Source organism: Quercus robur, chromosome 3 (assembly GCF_932294415.1).
Source record: "Quercus robur chromosome 3, dhQueRobu3.1, whole genome shotgun sequence".
Classification (NCBI taxonomy): Eukaryota; Viridiplantae; Streptophyta; class Magnoliopsida; order Fagales; family Fagaceae; genus Quercus; species Quercus robur.
The window spans coordinates 21,410,870-21,431,734 of NC_065536.1; the positions used below are offsets into that span (position 1 = coordinate 21,410,870).

The 20,865-nt window shown below is 33.4% G+C and overlaps 2 protein-coding genes across 4 annotated transcripts; both read left to right on the forward strand.

The window, feature by feature from the left end:
- The first annotated feature begins 4,340 nt into the window (after positions 1–4,340).
- LOC126717480 (uncharacterized protein At2g34160-like) lies at positions 4,341–7,151 on the forward strand. The gene is made up of 5 exons (XM_050419221.1): positions 4,341–4,836; positions 5,405–5,453; positions 6,115–6,177; positions 6,272–6,336; positions 6,479–7,151. The coding sequence occupies exons 1-5, from the start codon at positions 4,696–4,698 to the stop codon at positions 6,761–6,763; spliced, it is 603 nt and encodes a 200-aa protein (XP_050275178.1). The 5' UTR covers positions 4,341–4,695; the 3' UTR covers positions 6,764–7,151.
- A 1,569-nt stretch (positions 7,152–8,720) lies between these two features.
- LOC126717481 (flowering locus K homology domain-like) lies at positions 8,721–20,325 on the forward strand. 3 transcript variants are annotated; one of them, XM_050419223.1, is made up of 7 exons: positions 8,721–8,885; positions 13,830–14,187; positions 16,837–17,083; positions 18,247–18,395; positions 18,526–18,810; positions 19,493–19,687; positions 19,900–20,325. In XM_050419223.1, exons 1-7 carry the CDS (start codon positions 8,860–8,862, stop codon positions 20,080–20,082), a joined length of 1,443 nt encoding a protein of 480 aa, XP_050275180.1. In that variant the 5' UTR covers positions 8,721–8,859; the 3' UTR covers positions 20,083–20,325. The 3 variants fall into 3 exon arrangements, with proteins under 3 accessions (XP_050275180.1, XP_050275179.1, XP_050275181.1); XM_050419222.1 differs by having other exon boundaries at positions 8,724–8,885; positions 16,837–17,089; XM_050419224.1 differs by lacking the exon at positions 8,721–8,885 and adding an exon at positions 12,595–12,784 and having other exon boundaries at positions 16,837–17,089.
- Positions 20,326–20,865: the final 540 nt, after the last annotated feature.

Here is a 20,865-nt window from a genome sequence, read left to right on the forward strand (position 1 = left end):
CCATTGGCCATCAGTGAAATTAGCTTTGTCAAGTTACCTGGTGACATAAAGTTAAACATGGGCCATGTTTGCTTAATTTGTCTAATCTTAATCACCGAAATTTGACCTTTAAAGTTTAAACTCCAATAGCAATTATCTTCAATTTTTAACTTTGGTGAAAGGTCAAGAAGAGCGGTGAAAGGTTAACTAAAGATTAGTCAAGATTGGTGGTTGCTAGACGATAAGTTTATGAAAAGTAATGAGAAAAATTGGGTTAATCCAATTCAGAAGGGGACAACAATTTCACTCCCTTTTAGAAGTTTCCTCAAATCTTGTCCCAACTATAAATTACCACATAATATACTTTGTGCAAAGAAAAAACAATAAGAAAGGGGTAAATCTCAAAAATTTGTTAAAAGGAAAAGTTAAGGATATTTTAAGTGTACTGATTTAAAAAAAAAAATAGAAGTTTTTTTATAGAAAAAGAAAAAAAACAATTAAAGTAGTGTAAAAAATTTTCTAAAATAATTTTATTAACAATTGTTCTAAAAACACTCGTAAATAGAGTCTACAAAATTGCAAATTCCTTCTTTTGATTATGTGTGAGCCGTATTGTAATTAGTTGCATGCATAATTGTTGTAACCCTACTTGATACTTTATAGACATGAATGCCTTGCATAAACAACATGCAACTTTTTCTTCACATGAATTTCTTTCTTTCATCGACATTAAGTAAATGATGAACTAGAAACATATCGGAAAGTGTTGCATTGCTCTTGATTGCAAGAAGATGAAGTTTATGAAAAGGATTATTGGAATTTAATTTCTTCTACGGTTTGGTTAAAATAAATCAATCACAATCCAAAAAATGTGTCATTTGTACTTTCCTAAGAGCAAATAAAGATGTTTCTTTGACTTGAAACATATTTTTCTTTTAAGTATTGCCCTAAAAAAGTGTGTGCCTCGTAATAGGCACCATAGATGCTAGTGCCTGAAGAACTTTTGAGTTTTGAAGCTTCTGCTTTATTTATACTAATCATTTTTAGTTATTTACAGCACTTTTTTTCCATGTGATGGTTGCATGTAAGAATCATAAGAATGTTTGACTTTTGCATTAGGTGATTAATCTTAAACCCTAAGCATATATCATGTATATGTTTACCACTTATCAAGTTTGGTAGGGAAGCACGTGACATTTACTAAGGTAAAAACCCATAACAAAGGACATTGAAATCATTACAACACTGTTTTGGATGAATAAAATCATTCAAAATTATGATGTTAATAATTTATTAACAACAAGAATTATTCTATCAAAGCTTTATTGATGGATACTATTTACAATTTGGAATGTACCTAATGAATCCTAGATCCATTTACTGTCGAGATCCAGTATATCTTGAATGGACAGATTTGGGGTAAGCACTTTTTTTTAAAAAAAAAATTAAAAAAAATGATTTTATCATTAATTTGAAACGTATACGCCATAGGTTCCAAAAAGAAAATTCAAAAGGTTTTCGAATAAATCTTGTAAGATTCAATGAATTGATAAAGACCTCACCTTATTAAAAAAAAAGAAAAAAAAGATCTCACAATATAATTAGTCATTTTTAGAATATGTTAAGAAAACTAAAGTTTCTCATGGTCCAAAAGATTAATCACTTCATTTGCTAGACCTTCTATTGGTAAAGCTAAAAAAAACTGTACCCCATTTTTTTTCTTCCTTTTGTGCTGGGAATCTGAGATTTAGACTTCCAAATTGTATGTCGTTTATACAAAGAAAAAATTATATTATACAGTAATCAAGTAATTTGGCTAGTAGATTCCAATTAAACCAATTGATAAAATTTCTAATAATTGAATGAGAGATATATAATTCACTAGTATAGATAGCATATTTATAGAATCATATCGTATCATTTTTTTTATAGATTCTCAAATTGATTTTGTTCTCTATATTTTTTCTCCTTCCTTCTTGTGTGTTATATAAAGCCATATCCCCTTGTTGTTATGGCTCCACATAGAAAATGACGATTCAGAAGAAAAAGGTTCCTGTCCCATTAATTAAATGTTAAATCATTTTCTTAAGCAATGTCAACCTCACTCAAAAATTCGATATCTTTCATCTTTCGCACGTGTGATTCTGCGAAGAAAATAATCACAAATATATATTTATTGTTACACATAATGGAAGCAAAGTTCAGAACGATTTCTTTTTGTTGGATCCTACAAAGTGATTTGCATTTGGACCACAGCATTAGATCTGCAAAGCCTCAATGTATTTAAGAAGTTATATATGATTGAGACTTTACATTCAATGTTGTTGACTAATTTCTTTGTGCTTTTTTAGGAAATTTCTTTGTGCTTTTCCCCCCACTTGTTTGCAAAATTAAAATTCTGGGTTCCTATCATTTGATTATCACTACTTCTACTAAAACTATAATGAAACCAAATATATTCAATGAAGTAAGTAGTAGGTTTCTGTCTCCATACTTTGATTCCTTTATTATGGTCCTAAATTTTTAGAAATAAAAGCTTTCATCAGATGGTAGAAAATCACACCAAATAACTTGAGGAACCACTTATAAATGCTCAAAATTTTTATTTAGGCTCATTCAGTGTCATTTATTGCATTTGGTGGATCCTAATTCCTAGGCCCATTGCTAGATAATGCATTATATGCTGCATATGCCACCTTCACCCAACCTTGCTTAAATTTTTCTCATAATCTCTTATTGTTTAATATTATAAAGAATTAAATAGTTGCTTGTGGGGTTTATCATCTCAGATAACAATGAGATAGGCAATATAGACTATAGAGCAATCATTATTTTCAGCCCAAACTGGTCTGTTTAACATTTGGGCTACCAAAATAAGGGACAGGCCTCAATATTTCTTGTTGCTTGAGATGTCACCGAAGGGGATAGGCTCAGGTCTTCATGTTGAAGATTCAAACTTGAATTTTTTTTGGTGAATTTAATTAGCTTTGTATTGGCTTATTCATAATGTCACATGTCCTGATGTCCTTATCATACTTGTTACTTGATTATAATAATATACATTTAATCTTAATTAATTATACGTTTTGCACTCCACAAAATAGTTTAAAGGTACATTATAGGTTTGGGAAGTTTTAAGCCCAAATCAAATCAAGAGCAGTTTCAAGAAGGGGTAAAAAAACAGAAGCGAACCAATTTCAAATTGTGCTATGATTATCAAGTTAAGGTTGGATTGAGGTGTCTTTATCCAAACCTAATTTGTTGCCATCGCTTGTCACTCTACAAGTATTTTACTGGAAAATATCTTTCTTTTAGGTTGATAGGTTCACTTCTCACTATATTTGTGATGACTTAGTCACCACTCTATTAACTACTTTACTAAAAAAACAAGACCTAAATAGCTTGAATGACTCGCTATGATAGGTCAAGTCTTAATATGTAGTTACAACGAATGTAGGTTTTCAATGTTAAATAATTTAACTGTTCATCACAAAATATTAAATAACTTAACTTGTAAACATTCACGAAAGCAAAGACTTAGAGGAACGGGGATGGCTACGTTTCATCTGTGCACTAGACACGATATGATGCGAACATGTGTTTAAAACTCTGCATCATATTGTGTCTAATGCACAAATACACTAGATAGAAACTGTATCCTTATAAGTCCAATAGACTTATAATGGACTCAAAACAATAGGGAAAAGTACAAGTTAATTTATATGCTAAATTACTGTTTTCAAAATTTTTTAAAGGACAATTCACGATTAAGGAGAAGACTTCCCACACTGTATAATCCTTTGTTAATTTTGTACCAAAGTTAAAAATTAATAGTAGCAAGTAGCAACTTTTGAAAAAAAAACAAGTGGGCTATAGGAATAGGGCAAAAATCTTTTCCCTGATAACATACTTTTATCCTATTGCAAAGCATATATAAATAGCATGACTCAATTTTCATCAACATTAGTAGCAAAAGTATAATCACAGTTTTTGCACACTGTGTTGGTAAATTGGTATGGTAATGCACAAGTAACAAAACCATAGCCTCTAATTTAGTTTTGTTATGAAACAAAAAGAGAAAATCAACTGCTATAGCTTACCATTCATAATCCATCAAGGCACACTCTGGATCATTATACATAATGAAGAAGCATAGGCCCAAGGCCCATATTCATGCTAGGACTAGAATGAAAATACGAAAAAAAACTAGGGTCAAAACTGTCATTTCACAATGAACAAAATATGCCACCTCATATTGGCTCAATCTTCTTTTCTTTTCTTCAACTTCAATAGTAAAGTAAAACTAAGAATTTCCAAGCTAGGACTGAAAATTAGAATACAAAAAATCAAACAAGGGTCAAACCCGTCATTTCCGGCAAAACAAAATAACAACCTCACAGAGCATAACGGCCTCTCTCTCCCTCTCTCTCTCTCTTCCGTTTTTGGAATTCTAACTGCCCAAACGGGTTCAGCCACTAATAATTCGCCACGTGTCTCGACCCCATAGGCCCCACCACCCACACTCGCGCCCTATATAAACATCCCCTCCAAGGTATTAACGGCCTCACCTACTTTTGCGATCCAAAAACCAAAACTTTCCCGCTCTGAATATAGAAGAAAAGAAAAGTGAGAGAGAAAGTGCGAGAAAGTGAGAGAGAAAATTTTCAGATAACAGAGAGAGAAAAAAACAACAAAAAACTGAGAAAGAAAATAGCAATGGCCGCTGTTGCTGTACCTTCTCCTGTACCTGCTCCTGCTCCTGCTCCTGCTGCTGCACCCACTGAGACTCAGAAGAAGAACCGAATTCAGGTTTCCAACACCAAGAAACCACTCTTCTTCTACGTCAATCTCGCTAAGGTATAATCTGAATCTCTCTTTTCTTTGTTTCGATTTGTGATTCGATGTTCTTATGCTTTTGTTTGATTTTCTCTTTGAGGATAAAGAATGTGTTATTTTTATTTGTTTGATTCTTTTAGAGGAATTGAATTCATAAAATGATTGGAATGGATATGTTTTTGTAGAATGTCGATCTGTTATGTGATTCTTTCTTGATTTGTTTGGTTGCTTAGAAAACGAAGGAAACGAAAATTAAAGAAGGAGCATTAGTTTAGTTTTCTTTCTATGTTTTCCAAGTAATTAAGCAAACGATGAGTTTTCATTTATCGAAGATGAGTTTTTTTTTTTTTAACCAATCTTGGTGACAAAATTATTGTAAGATTGTTGAATTGGATCCCAGGATTACAGATTAGAATGCAATTGGTTTAAGAATTAATGAGATGAGACAATGGAGGAAATGAAAAAGACCGGATTTGGTCAATCTTTAACACTCTGTTTGGTCACATGGAAAGAAAATGTGGTGAAAGAAAAAGACCAATGCGTTTTATTTATTTTACAGCAAGAAAGCTTTGTTTTTTCTTTGTTGCAGAGATACATTCAGCAGCACGATGAGGTTGAGCTTTCTGCTTTGGGAATGGGTACATTTTCTTCGAACTTTCTTTCTTTGAATTACATTTTCCTCTGTTTTATGCCCAAACAAGAAAAAGATGTGTTTGTTTTTTTTTTCTTTTCCATTGAGGGAAAAGAAAGAAAACACAAAATTTAATTGAATCTGATTTTCTTGTGCTATATATAATCAACTATGGGTTGAAGATTTCATGAATGATTAGCAATTGCAACTTTTTATAAGTACTCATTTTCTTTACTTCTTGAGTTTTCTTCTTTATCCAAGATCAGTGAATCTGATATGTTTGACTATGTGCCTTATATTATTGTGATATATGTTTGACTATGTGCTCCTAGGAATAGTTTTGACAGATTTGTTAATTATTGAGTTATGAGGAAGAATGGACTTCACAAGAATAGGCTTCCAATGATTGATGGGAATTTGGAATTCTCATGGGAGTTTAGTTTTCCAGAATAATAACACTATAGGTTCTCTTTTCTTTGCCTTTGCTTCCCAGCAAAACTGAGGATAGGGTAATAATACGTGGAACTTTTATAATTCACATTGCGCAACTTTGTATACTTTCTAATTCAGTGCTTTTTCTCGCCATCTATTTCAATTTTGTATGTTCTTTTTTGGGTTAGGAGTTATCATACTTGCTAAAATTCTTCAAATATTTTATTTCATTACAGCAATCACTACAGTTGTCACAATCTCTGAGATTTTGAAGAACAATGGACTGGCTACTGAGAAGAGTAAGAATCCCATTGTCCCAATGCTAATAACCATTCCATGTACATGATAATAGTGATAGCTGTTTTGATGATTTTTGTTTATGGAATCGAACAGAAGTTTTGACATCTACTGTTGGCATGAAAGACGAGAACAAGGGTCGTGTTGTTCAAAAGGCCAAGGTGGTTTTTTCTTTTTCTTTGGGGGAAGGGGTGATGTGCATTTGGGTATCTTGGTTCAGTTTGTTAAATTTGCTTTAAAAAATTATGATTATTTCTGATCTCTTTCTTTTTGGTTTTTGACTTTCTATTCCCCTGAATTTAGATTGAAATTGTGCTGGGGAAATCTGAGAAATTTGACTCTCTGATGACTACTGCTATGACTGCTGCTACGACTCCTGCTACGACTGCTGCTACTACTCCTGCTACAACTGCTAATACTACTTCTGCTACAACTACTGCTAGTACTGCTACTACTACTCCTGATTCGACTCCTGCTATGACTCCTGCTTCGACTCCTGCTGTGACTCCTGCTCTGACTACTGCTACAACTGCTGCTACTAACGCTACCACAACTGAACCTGAGGCAGCTACTGAGGGCAAGAAATGACTACATGAGGCCATGTCAATCTTCCTTTCTTGTATCATTATCGTTTATATCATCTGCTTCAGTAGAGTTAAATAGTAGAGTAGGTAGGTACTTCCTACAAATGGTGCCTCTAGTATTGAATAGTCACGAGAGTTGAGAGACTGCTACTTCAATTGAGTGACTTTACAGGGCAGTTGCAGTTGTATGCTTCTGTTTACTCTCATTCTTCCTCAGAGAGTTGTAGAGTTTGATCTCTGTCAACATATATTTTTCTTTTCAGACTTATATTGCTTGCTGCACATAAGTTCTGATGTTTGAATGGATCACTAACCATTCTTTCCAGACATAATTGACTTGGGAATTATTTTTACTATAAAATTGTGGGATAGCATTTTGTGTTTTGGTGAAATCCAGAAATGATATTTTTCTTTAATGTATGCTCCAAAATCCAAAAAAGTACTGATTATCTTTCTAGCTTTCACTATGGTTTTACGACAAGGATAACCACAGTTTAATCTGTTGTAGTGGGAGTCATCACCATCACAGATTTTTTTTTTTTTTTGCTGAGAAGAGTCATCACAGATTAACTTATAGGATGGATGGGTGGATCATATTATTTGTGTATGCGTGCGTGTGTGCATGTGTGTCTTTTGTATCTTGCAACTTATAGAACTTATTCATAAGGAATTGACTATCAGTAGTAAAATTGTGCTTTAAAGGTAAAAAGTTTACAAAAGAGCAGACCAACAAATTAGGAGGTACTGTGCATGGGATTACAGTGAACTATATATTGTCATATGTGATTGCTAAGCCTATGAGGCTAATGACATGAGGTAGGGGCGAACCACATATCATCGTATATGATTAATAAGCCTATGGCATACCATGCGCTTGGGATCAATTGATGCCGAGCAAGTCTAAAAACTATATGAGCCACACTAAGTATTAAAAGAAGTTTGATTGAAAGTAAAACAGGGGCCAATGCAGTGCTGTTTCTGCTCCCTCCATGGGGTTTTGTTTTCAGGGTTTGATTCCTATCTTATTATAAAAAGAAAAAGAAAAAAAGAAGCAGGTACTTGCTGAATCTGTTTGATATTTTCTATGAATTAATATTGCTCGTGCTTGTTTCTTAAGTGTTTAAAATCCTAACTTTATTTTATATATACATTTATGTGTGTGTGTATTGTTACATAAATTCAATGTTTGCCTACTTTTGGGGGAAGCAAATTGGAAGATTCTGGACTTGGTTTTTTACAGTGATAAAGATTCATGCCTTGTTTCAGGATTAAATTTTGGCCATGGCTGAGAATGTTTCACATGCACAAACACATACACTAAGAGACATTTGGAGTCGTTTAATAAAAACGTCTGGTGGTGTTGACTTTTGTCATATGAACTATATGTAAAAATGGTAATTAATCTCTAGTGGGGCTGACCTATAGTTGTGGAGACAGTTCTTACTTAATAGAGTGTCTAATTCATAAGTTGCTTGCTGAAGTCAAACTAAACTGAGAGAGGATTGTATATATAGCATGTGCTATGCATCTGTATTTTACCTACCCATTAATTTGAAAATCATGAGGGAAGTGGGTGGTAAATGGATACAAATAAAGTAAAAGTAGTGAAAAGATTGTACTCTCTCTCTTTCTAAATATAAGGTCTGATAGGAATACTTCTCTATCCTATGATATTATTTTCACGATTAAAGGAAAAAATAGAGTATTTACAAACCAAAAGGATTATAGCAAAGCAAACTTGACACGGCTTCTATAAATTCCTGGAGTGGTCCTTGTCCACAATTAAAGTGTTCAAAGGAAAATATGGTAAGAATATCTACAAAGATATGTGACAGATTTGCTAGTCACTCACTCATAAATTCTGTCTATCGTTTTATGGGTAAGGACATAAAATTGTCAAAACTCTACAGTCTAGACAACCAAGCGTTGAATTTATAGCCTTTCATGTCCTTCAACTTCCAATTCTCTTGAAGAATAGGATTTCCCTGGATTTTCTCTGTGCAAAACCCCTGACCACCATTGAAAATTTTGCTGAGTTCTCAACAAAAAAAAGGCTTCTCCTTTAATCAAATCTATCTACTCATCCTCACCTCAGTTTCAATGATGTTTTTTGAGGATTTTGCAAGGTATGGCGAACTCGTTACTTTAACAGCCGCTACCCGTTAGCAATCATTTATCAAATATTTATGCATATTTTCATTTTGATATCTCTATGCACTGTGAAAGTATGTATGCCCGTTTTCTGTTTCCACTGCTTAATATAATACCAGTCCTGTTGTTATTGCTATGATTTAATATCTGAATGTTATGCCTCCTTTTTTCTGGATCTGTAAAGCCATTGAAATGGAGGGATGGTATTGCTATCACTACAAAAGTTAGTTTCTGAACCTAATTTCATTGATCATAGTAAGGCTGCCCTTGACAGGTTTATTTTTTATGAACAATCTAGGTCGATAATGACAATAGGCACTTCTCTGAAAATTAATTACATCTATTGTTGACAAATTTTAATGTTTTCATTCTTGATTTCATCAAATTATATAACCTATAAATTCCCTGTGTTTATATTATTATTAAGACTCAAGAACGTGCGGCCTGGTTCTGCTGCTGTCCTTTTACCAAATTAGAATGACTTCTGTCATGGATCCAAGCTAGTGTTTTGAACCTTATTTCTTTGTCAATTTTACAAATAAGCACAGGCTTTGGTTCTAAGTTCTAACTGTATTCGTCCAAATTTGAAGTGTGATGCGAGAAGACATACCAAATCACATTGAATGAACCACTTTGGATGGTTCTAATTCTAAAGTTTTTGCCAATATCCACTCGTAAATGAAATTGTGTATTTACTATTTGTTGGATCATATAAGCCGGTTTTTTCCTTATCAACCAAAAAAAAAAAAACAAAAAAAGTAACCTGGTTTCAGCGATAACTAGGAAAATAGGCAAGTTTTTTCTTTGACCTTGATTTCTTATTTGTGCCAGCCATTTTATGGGGCCTATAGCGCTCATGAGTTGCACCAGGAATAGACCAACACAAGGCCTAACAATTTTGTTTTCTGTCGTCTTGAATCATCTTGTCACTATCCTAGTGCATAGCTGATGGTCCAAATTCTCATAAACCAAATTTTGTATAGAAAATCAGTAAGGCGTTTATTTTCTAAACTAATATATTTCATCTGAAGTGCCTTGTTTTCCATCATGATTTTTCCACACAGGCCAAGACTTTGCACTTGACTGAAGTGTCCTATGGTAAAATCATGTTATTTTTACCCTAGCAAAGGAATGGGATCCAGGCCATAGAATTTAAAATAAATAAATAAATAAATGCAGTAAGATAGATATCTTAGGGATTTGAAAATTGTTCCCTCATTGGTAACTAGAGGAAGGGCAAACTTTTAATTACTAACAAAAAAAGGGAGTTGTCTTAAGTTACTGACTATAATTATTTCATTTTAGTTTGCAAGCTACTATGAAATAATACTAGTGCAAGGCTATAATAATGTCCAAGAGGTTAATTCTTATCATTTTATTACAATTTGTAATATTTGTCCACACCATTATAGACTTTTACCTTGTGATATACTCTGTACAACCTCCTTAGCCTTTGGATCCATTACCTTTCCTATACGGCTATACCACATTAGACTTTTGTGTTTGCTTTTTTCCTTTCATTGTAGACTTTTATAGTTTCTTTAACCATGTTGGGTACCATCTGATCTGGACCAACCATATACATCCCAACCCAATCTACCAACAAAGTCAAATTTCATACAACTTTTTTCATAATTATTGAATGGTATGTGGTGGCAAGGATTCAGATTCTCTAAATTTCCTAGGGCATAGTTGTTAGTATCGTACGATACGCGATACGTATTGTATCGTGTATAAAAAGTTTTGTATCGTACCGACGTATCGTAAGTACTCATGAATCGTACGATACAATGTGTGTATTGTATGAATCGTATCGTATCGTAAAATTATACGTATCGTACGATACATAGACAAATGCTTTAAAATGAGATTTTTTTATTATTAAAATTTGTTCTTTTATTTGAATCTAACAAGTTATTAGACTTGTTTTAAACATAAAATCATTAGGGTACTTAATTTAACCTAATAAAGTAACATATTCATAAGTTTCTTTCCCCCTCTTTCTTTTACAAAATTTGGACTACACAGTATACACTTACACTTCACTTTAATATTTACAAATTTATTTTCTATACTATGAATAAGATATTAATTGAAAATATAATTATTTTTTATTTTTTTCATTATTGTTATATGTTCAAGAAACTAGAATGCCAAGAAGAATTTTTTTTTTTAATTATTAAAAAAAAAAGAACAAGAAAAGATAGTAAATGTTAATGACGATGAAGAAATAAATCTGCAAAATAATAAACGTGATGATAGCATTGACTTAGACGAGGTTGATTAGCCAATATGATGCATATGATAAAATAAATGAATTTTTGGGTCATTTGTAATATATTATAACTTTTGAATTTAAGCAATTTGAATGTGTATGTTATAAACACATGCTAGTTTGATTTATTTAATTAGTTTGTTAAATATTATTACATAAGTGATGAATAAATTACTCATTAGCTGAATATGTTCAAAATTTATAATGAATATAACCTTTATACATGTGTATCTATAATTTTTTTTTTTATAGATTTTATTAAGTGTTTGTGTATCTCACGATGCACAATACAATACGATACAATACACGATAAAAAAAAAAATCAAAAATCGATTTACGATACTATTCACGTTTTGACAACTATGTCCTAGGATACTCTACCAATAGATTTCTTTAAATCCTAACCACTCTTTTATGATTTAAGGGTCTAGATTCTGCCATCTCAACATTCTACTAATAATATTCTTAAAATAACAAAATAATGTTGCAAACAAAACAATTAAGATTATTGTTAGTGGAATGTTGACATGACAGAATCTAGACCATTAAATCATAAAATAATGGTTAAGATTTAAGGAAATCTATTTGGTAGAGTATCCTAGAAAATTCAGAAGATTTGAATCCGCCGTGGCAATAAGAATGCATTAGCAAATAAGGTTTTAACTCCTTTTCTTTTCCTCTAGCAAATGAGAATATATAGGGCTAGAGATACGTAAATCTTCATATATTTTTTTTTCATGTTATGTCTTATTTATTTCAATAGAAAACCTTAGGTCAAAATAGTTATTTGTATTTTTATATGTTAGGTAGTATTTGAAAAAAAAAAGTCAAAGAAAAACTATTGATTAACTTTTTTTTTATATTAATTTTTATTTAGCTTGGTATGAGTCTATGAGATAGAGTTGTTTTTTGCTAGAATTTTATGGAAAACAATTTTGTCTCACGCGAAACTAAATGAAAAAAATAACTCTATTTTATGCAAAACTAAATAAAAGAAGTTGAAAGATAATTTTTCAATTCATTTTAAGGATACTATCAAATTTAGGAAAATGAGATAGTTTTTTAAAAAATATTTTTTGAAAAACTAATAACATGATAAGTTGTTAACATACTAACTATCTAAGTACACGTAAAACGGTCGTGAAGAATGGTCCTTAGACTGATTGGTAGGTACAAATTATGACAGTATTTTTTGTACAATAATTAAAATAAATAAAATAAACTTACCCAAGCATACCCTTTAGGTGAAAGTTGGGAACTTTTTTCCAGCCATATCTTCGTAATTTCACATTTCCCTAAGGACTAACATGCAAATTAAATTACTTTGAAGGCCCACCAAAAAAAAAATCACATAGAGTGTGGGTATACTCTACCATAACAGTACAAAATAAATACACAGTACCAACGCCCCCCACCCTCAATCACATAAAAAAAAAGATCTCCTCATTTTCCTTATCTCTCTCTCTCGCGCTCTCTCTCTCTCTCTTCGAAACCCTAAAACCCCAATTCTTCTTCTCTAACTTTCCAAACCCTAATTCCTTCATTCTCGAATTCCCTTCTCTCTCGGCTCAGTTTGCTCTAGCACTCTTAGTTACTCATGTAAGTACATAAAAGAAAGCATCGTGTATAATCTCTATATTTCTAGGGTTTTGTTGGTCCTCTGATTTCTCGTGCACTTGTTCTTTCTCGAATTTTTTTTGCGTAATTGGGTTCTTAAATTTTGACCCGTTAATGCATTCTCTTTGTACATTCGTTTTATGGTTGTTTCTAATCCAAAAAAAAAAAGTGGGTTTTGTAGTGTAATTTCCTGGGATTAAGAGATTGTGAATTTGGGGTTATTTCTTTGGGTTATTGTTTTGTGTGACAATAATGTTGTTTGTTTGTTTTCCCGTAATTATTTTGTTTATTTTACGCTTTATTGTGTTTTCAATTTCCCTATCCACTAGGAGTATGCTTTAATTTTTCGTGTAATGTCCATGTTTTGTTGTTGTTTTTCTGTTATTCTTACATGTATGTATGAACATCATGTGTATAGCTTAGGGTTTTGATTGCATTGAAAATAGAAGAGAGAAATGAAAATAGTAGTGAAAATAGCAATATTCATGGAGATAGTTTATGCCGAAGGGGAGTCGGGTGTAGATGTTGGAAACAAAATCAGGGTTTTGTGTTTTTAAGTTGTTTTGATTATGTTGTGCTTGACTTAATGTTGAAGTGAGCCAAAATAGAGAACATAGAATCAGAAAGATCAGCCTTGAATGAGGCTTTATTTGAGGCTCAGGAAAATAGTCAATTTTGCTTGTAGTAGAACTAAAATTTATAGCCTATCGTTATAGGTTTTCGTTGAAAATATAGAATTTGGCCCAAGTAGCGGTTTAGCAAAGAGTCTTTACTTGAATTGAGGTACAATTGTGGGACTGATGATTTCCTTTTAGCTTTGCTGGTTTAATGCATCTAACCATTGTAATAAGATAACATCAAAAAGTTAAATTCTGGATTTTAGTTTTGAACTTTTTGAGTTTTTAGTTCTTAATATTATATATATATTTATTTACTTATATTTAATAGGCTCCGTGATCATGATTTCGGTGCGTCTTACTCTTGATGATATAATTGATTGATCTTTTTTGTTTCTTCTTTTCCCCAGCACTACACTTATGGCTGAAGTTGAAGTTGATCATGTCTTTGTTGAGCCTGACGTAGATCAAGTACCTGAACAAGTAGCTGAAGAAGTATCTGATCAATTACCTGATCAAATACCTGATCACGTACCTGAAAACACAGAGCCGGAACAAAAACAAGGGCGTGATGAGGATTCTGTCATTGGAGGCGGTGAAAAGAAGTGGCCTGGATGGCCTGGAGAGAGTGTTTTCCGGATGCTGGTTCCTGCACAGAAGGTTGGTAGTATAATTGGACGCAGAGGGGAGTTCATCAAAAAAATAGTTGAGGAGACAAGAGCTCGCATAAAAATTCTTGATGGTCCTCCAGGGACAGCAGAAAGAGCTGTGAGTTTGTTTCTAATTTTTTTTTTTTATCTTGGTTCAATTTATTTCCTCATTAAGCTTTGTGAATGGGCTGGTAGGGCAGAAGCCGTTAATGCTTATTGTTTGGTGGATTCACCATCAATGTATTTATTATTTTTGGTAGTTCAACATGTTGCTACTATAACTGATATTAATGTGTTCTTATTGTTTTCACTAATTTTAATTTCTACTTGGGAGCTGATTAAGAAATTTCTGGGTATTAAAAAATAGTTATTGGCTACATTAGCTTTGAAAGTTAGTGCTGCAAGCAGAGTTCCTCTATTTTTCTTCAAATGTTGAGTTTGGATGGCTATGTTCTGAGAGTTGCCGGGACATCAAGGAATATCTAGAGAGGCATTTAGAGAATCAGTCTTTCAAATATTTCTTCTTAGAACGTATGTTGCTGCCGGAAGCATAACCCTGTATTTAAGTGTTCGATAATTGCTGAAACTTTTAATGGTCAATGTTATGGTTTGGCCTCTGTGTGTATGACACCAATGATGTCAGCCATATGAAAACATGATATTTTAGGATTTTGTAGAGTCAACTTAGATGAGAAACAAAACTTTCTGAATTATTGTTTAGAGTTTCTTAATTGTAAAAATTACTAATCATTTCTTATAAAAAGAAAAAGAAAAAAATACCAATCACTTTTTCAGTTAAAATCTATAATAAAGAGGTTACAATTAATTTTTAGCCCATTTCTAATCCATACTAAGTTATTAATTATTCATTGAAAATTTGGAAAAAGATGGTGGTACTGTGTATTCGTGTATGAATTTAGGTCTATAAGTGGGATGATATTACAAACAAACATGATGGCATTTTCCATCCAATATTGGAATTCCTAACTGTTCTAATGAGAATTAGGATCCTCCTAGTGGTCCAAGATTCTTGGAATTCATTCCTTCTCCACATATACTAGTTGCCTACTAGGGTAAAATTCTTTATGAATACTGTAATTTTTCATTATATAAAATTTAGTCACTCCTTAACCACTTCTATTACCAAACGTGAGAAAATTATCTAAACTTGGGAAGCAACCTAAGAGAACTAACAAAATATGGTAATTGGCTATGCACTGTAATATAACTCTTAAAATGATGTAACTAATAGAAGACATGAGGAAGCATCAACGTAACCAATCCATAAAATATAAATATAGTTACATCTATTGTAATAACAAAAATGAATCTGTGCAGGTTCTGTTTGCAAATTTTAAGGCAACGACTCAATCATCAATAAGATCTCATAGTTGAAGAACCAAAGGTCCAGATTGCAGGGATCAGCATTGAGTATTAGAAAGTGCTGAACAGTTGATCTGGAAAAACCATATGCATCTTGTACGCACAATTGTACCAAGAAGCTCTGCATTCTATCTGGTAACTTCAGAACCTGGATGATTGATGTCTTGCCGCAGATTATAACACCATAAAAGAAACTTATAATCTGCAGTCATATGATCCAGAGATTGCCATAAATACTAAACTTCTCTGAGCTCACCTTAAATATGCCTACGACGAATTAGCCCTAAAAGAAACTATATCAAAAATAAATTCTGTATAATTTTCAAAAATAAAATCCTAAATTTTATTTGTTTATACTGCTTTAGTTAGGTAAAAGAAATATCTTACAAACCAAAATCTAAAGTCCATAGCTTAACAATCCACTACCATTTTCTTAAAAAGATAAAAAAAAAAAAAAAACTGCATAATGCTGAACATGCATCTTAAAGTAATTACAATTTTCCGTATAGAAGATAATCTAGGCTTTTGTAGGTTTATGTATAAAGTCTTTTTCCCTTGTATATTTAATCTATTTTTGAGAATGTTGGAGGTTACTAATCATTCTCCAATGATGTTATATGATGTCGAATCAATGCCTTTATAAATTGTCCAGAGATTTAGACAAACAAGTGTCTCATATTTCATCTATATTGAAATGTCACCTAAGAAGCTTTTTTCTTCTAAGCTCTCTCTCTACCCCCAACCCCCTTCTCCCTGGATGCAGGAAAAAAGCCAAACTGGAAAAATCGAATACAAATATGACTTCTAGGTATAGTTGCAATCTTTAGTATGACATTGTCCTGAAACATTTGTTAAAACTCATAATTTTCGAGGAAACAATGAAAGATCATTAACTGTGTTCTCCTGGGGGATTTTTTTTTTTTTTTGGGGGGGGGGGAGTTCTTGTTTTGTTGTTAAATTATTTCTCGTAAGGGGTAGGTATTGGAGCTTGCTTGCAAATGCCTTTCCATTCAACCTTTTGAATTGTGTGCGTGTCATCTAAAACCTTTCTTTATTGACAACATATCAATTTTGGCAGATTTATCCTTGACAGGTAGATATCCAAATGTATGAAAGTTTTATTAGCAATTCTGAATGTCTCATAAAGCTAAATATCTATTTATCTGAAGTGTTAATTTCTAATACTTGATGTTCATTCTTTCAATAATTTCATAATGTAATAATGAGGTTGATGTAAGCCTTTTTTTTTTCTCTGAAAATTGTGAAAGGATAGTTGTTTTGGTAATTTTGTTTTATCTTCCTATTCTCTCTATATTGTATAGGTATTTGTGGATCTTAGTGCGTTTGCTTATTGCTGATGTTGCTGTTTGTTGCTTTTAAATAGGTAATGGTATCTGCCAAGGAGGAGCCTGATTCTTCTCTCCCTCCTGCTATGGATGGCCTTCTGAGAGTTCACAAACGCATTGTGGATGGTTTGGAGGGTGATTCATCTCATGCTCCACCAGGAATGGGAGGCAAGGTCTCTACAAGGTTGCTTGTGGCTGCCTCTCAAGCTGGAAGTTTGATTGGAAAACAGGGAGGAACTGTTAAATCCATTCAAGAGGCATCAAACTGTATCGTTAGAGTTCTTGGTGCAGGTTTTATTTATTATAAAATTTTTCCTTTCTTCCTTTCGAGTTAAATTTATTTATGAATATATTAGATTAGCTTTCTGCTTGAGCTGCCTTGCTTCTCTATATATGTGCATACATGGTTTGCTAGATTTTTTTGCTATTCTTTGTGGTGCACTGTAGTATCATGTCATAATCTTACAATATAAAATTTACTTTTCTGTTCAACTTGTCTAAATAACTGAGGCCTATTTTGGACTATTAGATTATAGTCAATTTTCAGTGGATGCATCTAAGTTTTGGAGCTCCAATTTACCTTTTTTTTTCCCTGATATTTCTGAAAGCAAAGTTAATGATGGGAGTGGGTCTGAGGAAAAAATAACTTTCACTCACTTGCTTACCAAAGAAAAGGGTCAGTGAAGGAATTTGGTTTGCATGTAAAGGGTACCTATTTTATTGTGGGTGAACTTACTAGGACAGTGTTTAGTTCTAGACATTAGATGTAAGAGTTGTTGTCCATGACATTCATTTTTGTATTTGAGTTCTGCCCTCAAGATGGAGTTGAAATATTTCCAAATGCTAGGTATTGAATATTTGGTAACAAAGAGTTGTGGTTCTTCAAGCAACACATGTTTTAGTGTTGCCAAACAAGAATCTAAGCAAAAAGGGGGGGATGAACGTCAGAACAGATTTCCACCACCATTGTTGTTGCTAAACCATGGTTATGCTGCCACCACTTAACCTCACTGTAAATGACACTGCTGCTTCTCCTGCCTCTGCTATTATTATCACCGTTGTTATCACTGGTCGACTGCTGTAATTAATATTCTAGCACTTCCATTGGCCTTAACTGCCACCACTGCTAATATTCTTCACTTTAAACATCCCCTTCTGAGAGCTAAGTACTACCAGTTGAAACCTATGTCTGAATCTGAATGACACTAATTTTCTTTTTTTGCTACTTTTTAAAAATTTCCCTTGATGTGAAAAATGTCACTATTGATATTCTGATAAACGTGTAATCACTTTAGATAATTCTTAGCTCCTTTAGATCTTGCATTTTTGTTTTGTTTTGCCTCAATTTATCACTTCAGATGGATAAGTTCATTTATTAGTTTGTGTCTCAGTTTCTTCTTTAGAGAGTTTTTTTGTGTGCCTTACAATTTGGTTGATGATTTCTGCAGAAGACCTACCTGTTTTTGCTCTTCAAGATGATAGAGTTGTTGAAGTTGTAGGGGATCCAGCAGGTGTGCACAAGGCTGTGGAACTAATTGCTTCCCATCTCAGGAAGTTTTTAGTTGATCGAAGTATAATTCCTATATTTGAAATGCATGTAAGAAAATGGTTTTCACCACCAGAGCAATAAAGTGATAATCTTTCTTTTAGTTTTCTGGGAAATGGAATTGTTGACGTGCTGTGTTACTTAACCCCTCTAAAAATGACACATTTTGCTTTTCCGGCAGATGCAAATGGGGAATCCTCAGATGGAGCACATGCCACCACCACAACATCAATCGTGGGGTCCACCTCAAGGTGTTCCTCCAAGTGGTGGTGGAGGTCCTGGTTATGGACCTACCCCTCAATACATGCCACCTCCACGGCAACTTGACAATTACTACCAACCTGCTGACTTGCCGCCTCCCATGGATAAACAGCCTCATCACGGGATATCTGCCTATGGAAGAGAAGCTCCAATGGGTGTACATGCGTCATCAAATGCCCAAACAGCACCGTCAATGGTTACCCAGGTTACTATCTTGTTTCCCATATTTTTCCTTTCGTTATTGATAATAGACTACTGAAAAGAAGTGACTTGAGAGTTTTTTGATCTCTTATAGTCAGAGGAATGACTGGATAATTCAAAATTATGATTGTGGTATTCTGTTCTGGTGGTTGCAAGAATTGCAAATTAGATGCAAATTAGAAAAAAAGGCCAAGGGATGTCTTGTAAATTTTTTGGTAATTTCTAATCAATGCTTGTCAAATGTCTTGTAATCATGTTTCATTCTGTTTGAGTTGATTGGATTTTTTTGAGGGGATCTTTGGGTTGAAGAATGTGTAGTTAATGACTTCTCAGTCATTTACAATACAATATCTTGGTCTCTTCCTGGGTAATTTGTTGCTCATTTGAGCTGGCTAATACTTTAATATTCTTCCTAAGCATTTAGAATTGTAGTTCAGCCCAGTTCTGAGAGGGTTGGAATGGGAGATTTGCAAAACCTTGCATGCAAAGGTGTCATAGAGATGTGCTTTAGATGAGATGTTTCTATTCTGAACCCAGTTTAAAAATCTGTGTAAACTGGGTTCTGTGGCAATAAACCTTAGCTTAGTATGCTTTTTCTTTGTGGACAAGTATTGGGATATTCTTCAGATGCATAGATACATAATTGTTCTACACATTTCTAAATTTGTTGTTGATGGTCTTTGCAGGTCACACAGCAAATGCAAATTCCACTAATGTATGCTGATGCTGTTATTGGGACAGCTGGTACGAGTATCAGCTACATTCGACGAGCTAGTGGGGCAACTGTTACTATACAAGAAACTAGGGGTGTTCCTGGTGAAATGACAGTTGAAATCAGTGGAACTGCTTCCCAAGTTCAAGCTGCTCAGCAGCTGATACAGGCATTATTCCTCGACTTTTCCCATGTTTCATTAAATCACTGTTTGTCATAAATACTTAAGTAGAAATTTTAGAGCTGAGCCGAGCAAAATCATATGCTCAAGCTGAGATTTGTCAACCAAGTTCAAGCTCAGATCTTTAAAATTTATATAGGCTAAAGCTTGGCCCATTTAATAAAACATCGATGGCTGACATTCTGTTAATTTTGTTGCAGAATTTTATGGTTGATGCCGGGGCGCCACCGCCGCAACAGGCACCAGCAGGTGGGACTACTGACCAAGGTTACAATTCATATCCAGCTCATGGCTCTGTTTATGCGTCTCCTCCCTCCAACCCTGGACATGCAGGCCACGCTGGGGGTTATGGCTCAGTGTATGGCACGAATTATGGGTACTAAGGTAGCTGATTGGGTAATCATTTTAGAGATTATAAATGTCATTATTGCAAGTTTAGCGTACTCACTGGACCATTGTCTTAGGTAAGTCCTAATATTGTACTTTGCGTCAAGCCAAATTTTTACTTAGAGAACTTACATATATTAGATTTCATCATGTGCATTAGAATGATTGTATGGTTGAGTCAATTCAACATTAACAATTTTTTTGAGACTAAATTACAGCTGCTGCTTGCTTTGAATGTATTCCAATTTCCATTTAGTACTTCAATTCCATTTATGATTGTGAAATGATGGGGGACTCCTGACAATGATTACCCACTTAAGAGGAAGTGTAATGGCCCCGTGTTGTTCTGTACTTTTTATGTATTTCAAAAAAAGGCCTATGGTTTATATGCCCAAATGGCTCCATCCACCAAAAAAACCTGGCTGGGGGTGTCTGAAAGTACTACTTTTCCATATATATATATATATATATATATATATATATATATATATTTGTATAAAAGAAATGTTGTTAAAAAAGCCTTTGGACTGTTATGCTTTTAGATGATTTATCTGAATGTTATTGATTGCTTAAGTCACTAAATGCGAGTAATTGGAGTATATTGTTCAAGGCAGTCATCAAGGGTTCACAAGCAGCTGAATACAAAAATAATTTGGTGTCTGGGTGCGCACTTGAGTCTTTATGACAGTCGAACCAGCATGATGTCTATCTCTTTTCTCAACTCCATTTTGGAGAAAATGAGAATGATTTCCACCTTATTTGACTCCTAGGATGATAAT

What these genes read in the sequence shown, in the direction of transcription:
- LOC126717480 (XM_050419221.1), top strand. Translation starts at nt 4,696, where the DNA reads ATGGCCGCTGTTGCTGTACCTTCTCCTGTACCTGCTCCTGCTCCTGCT. An exon ending in TCTACGTCAATCTCGCTAAG is followed by an intron (nt 4,837 to 5,404) that starts GTATAATCTGAA and finishes TCTTTGTTGCAG; the next exon opens with AGATACATTCAGCAGCACGA. An exon ending in GCTTTCTGCTTTGGGAATGG is followed by an intron (nt 5,454 to 6,114) that starts GTACATTTTCTT and finishes ATTTCATTACAG; the next exon opens with CAATCACTACAGTTGTCACA.
- LOC126717481 (XM_050419222.1), top strand. Translation starts at nt 8,860, where the DNA reads ATGATGTTTTTTGAGGATTTTGCAAG. An exon ending in CAGGGACAGCAGAAAGAGCT is followed by an intron (nt 14,188 to 16,836) that starts GTGAGTTTGTTT and finishes GCTTTTAAATAG; the next exon opens with GTAATGGTATCTGCCAAGGA. An exon ending in CTGCTCAGCAGCTGATACAG is followed by an intron (nt 19,688 to 19,899) that starts GCATTATTCCTC and finishes ATTTTGTTGCAG; the next exon opens with AATTTTATGGTTGATGCCGG.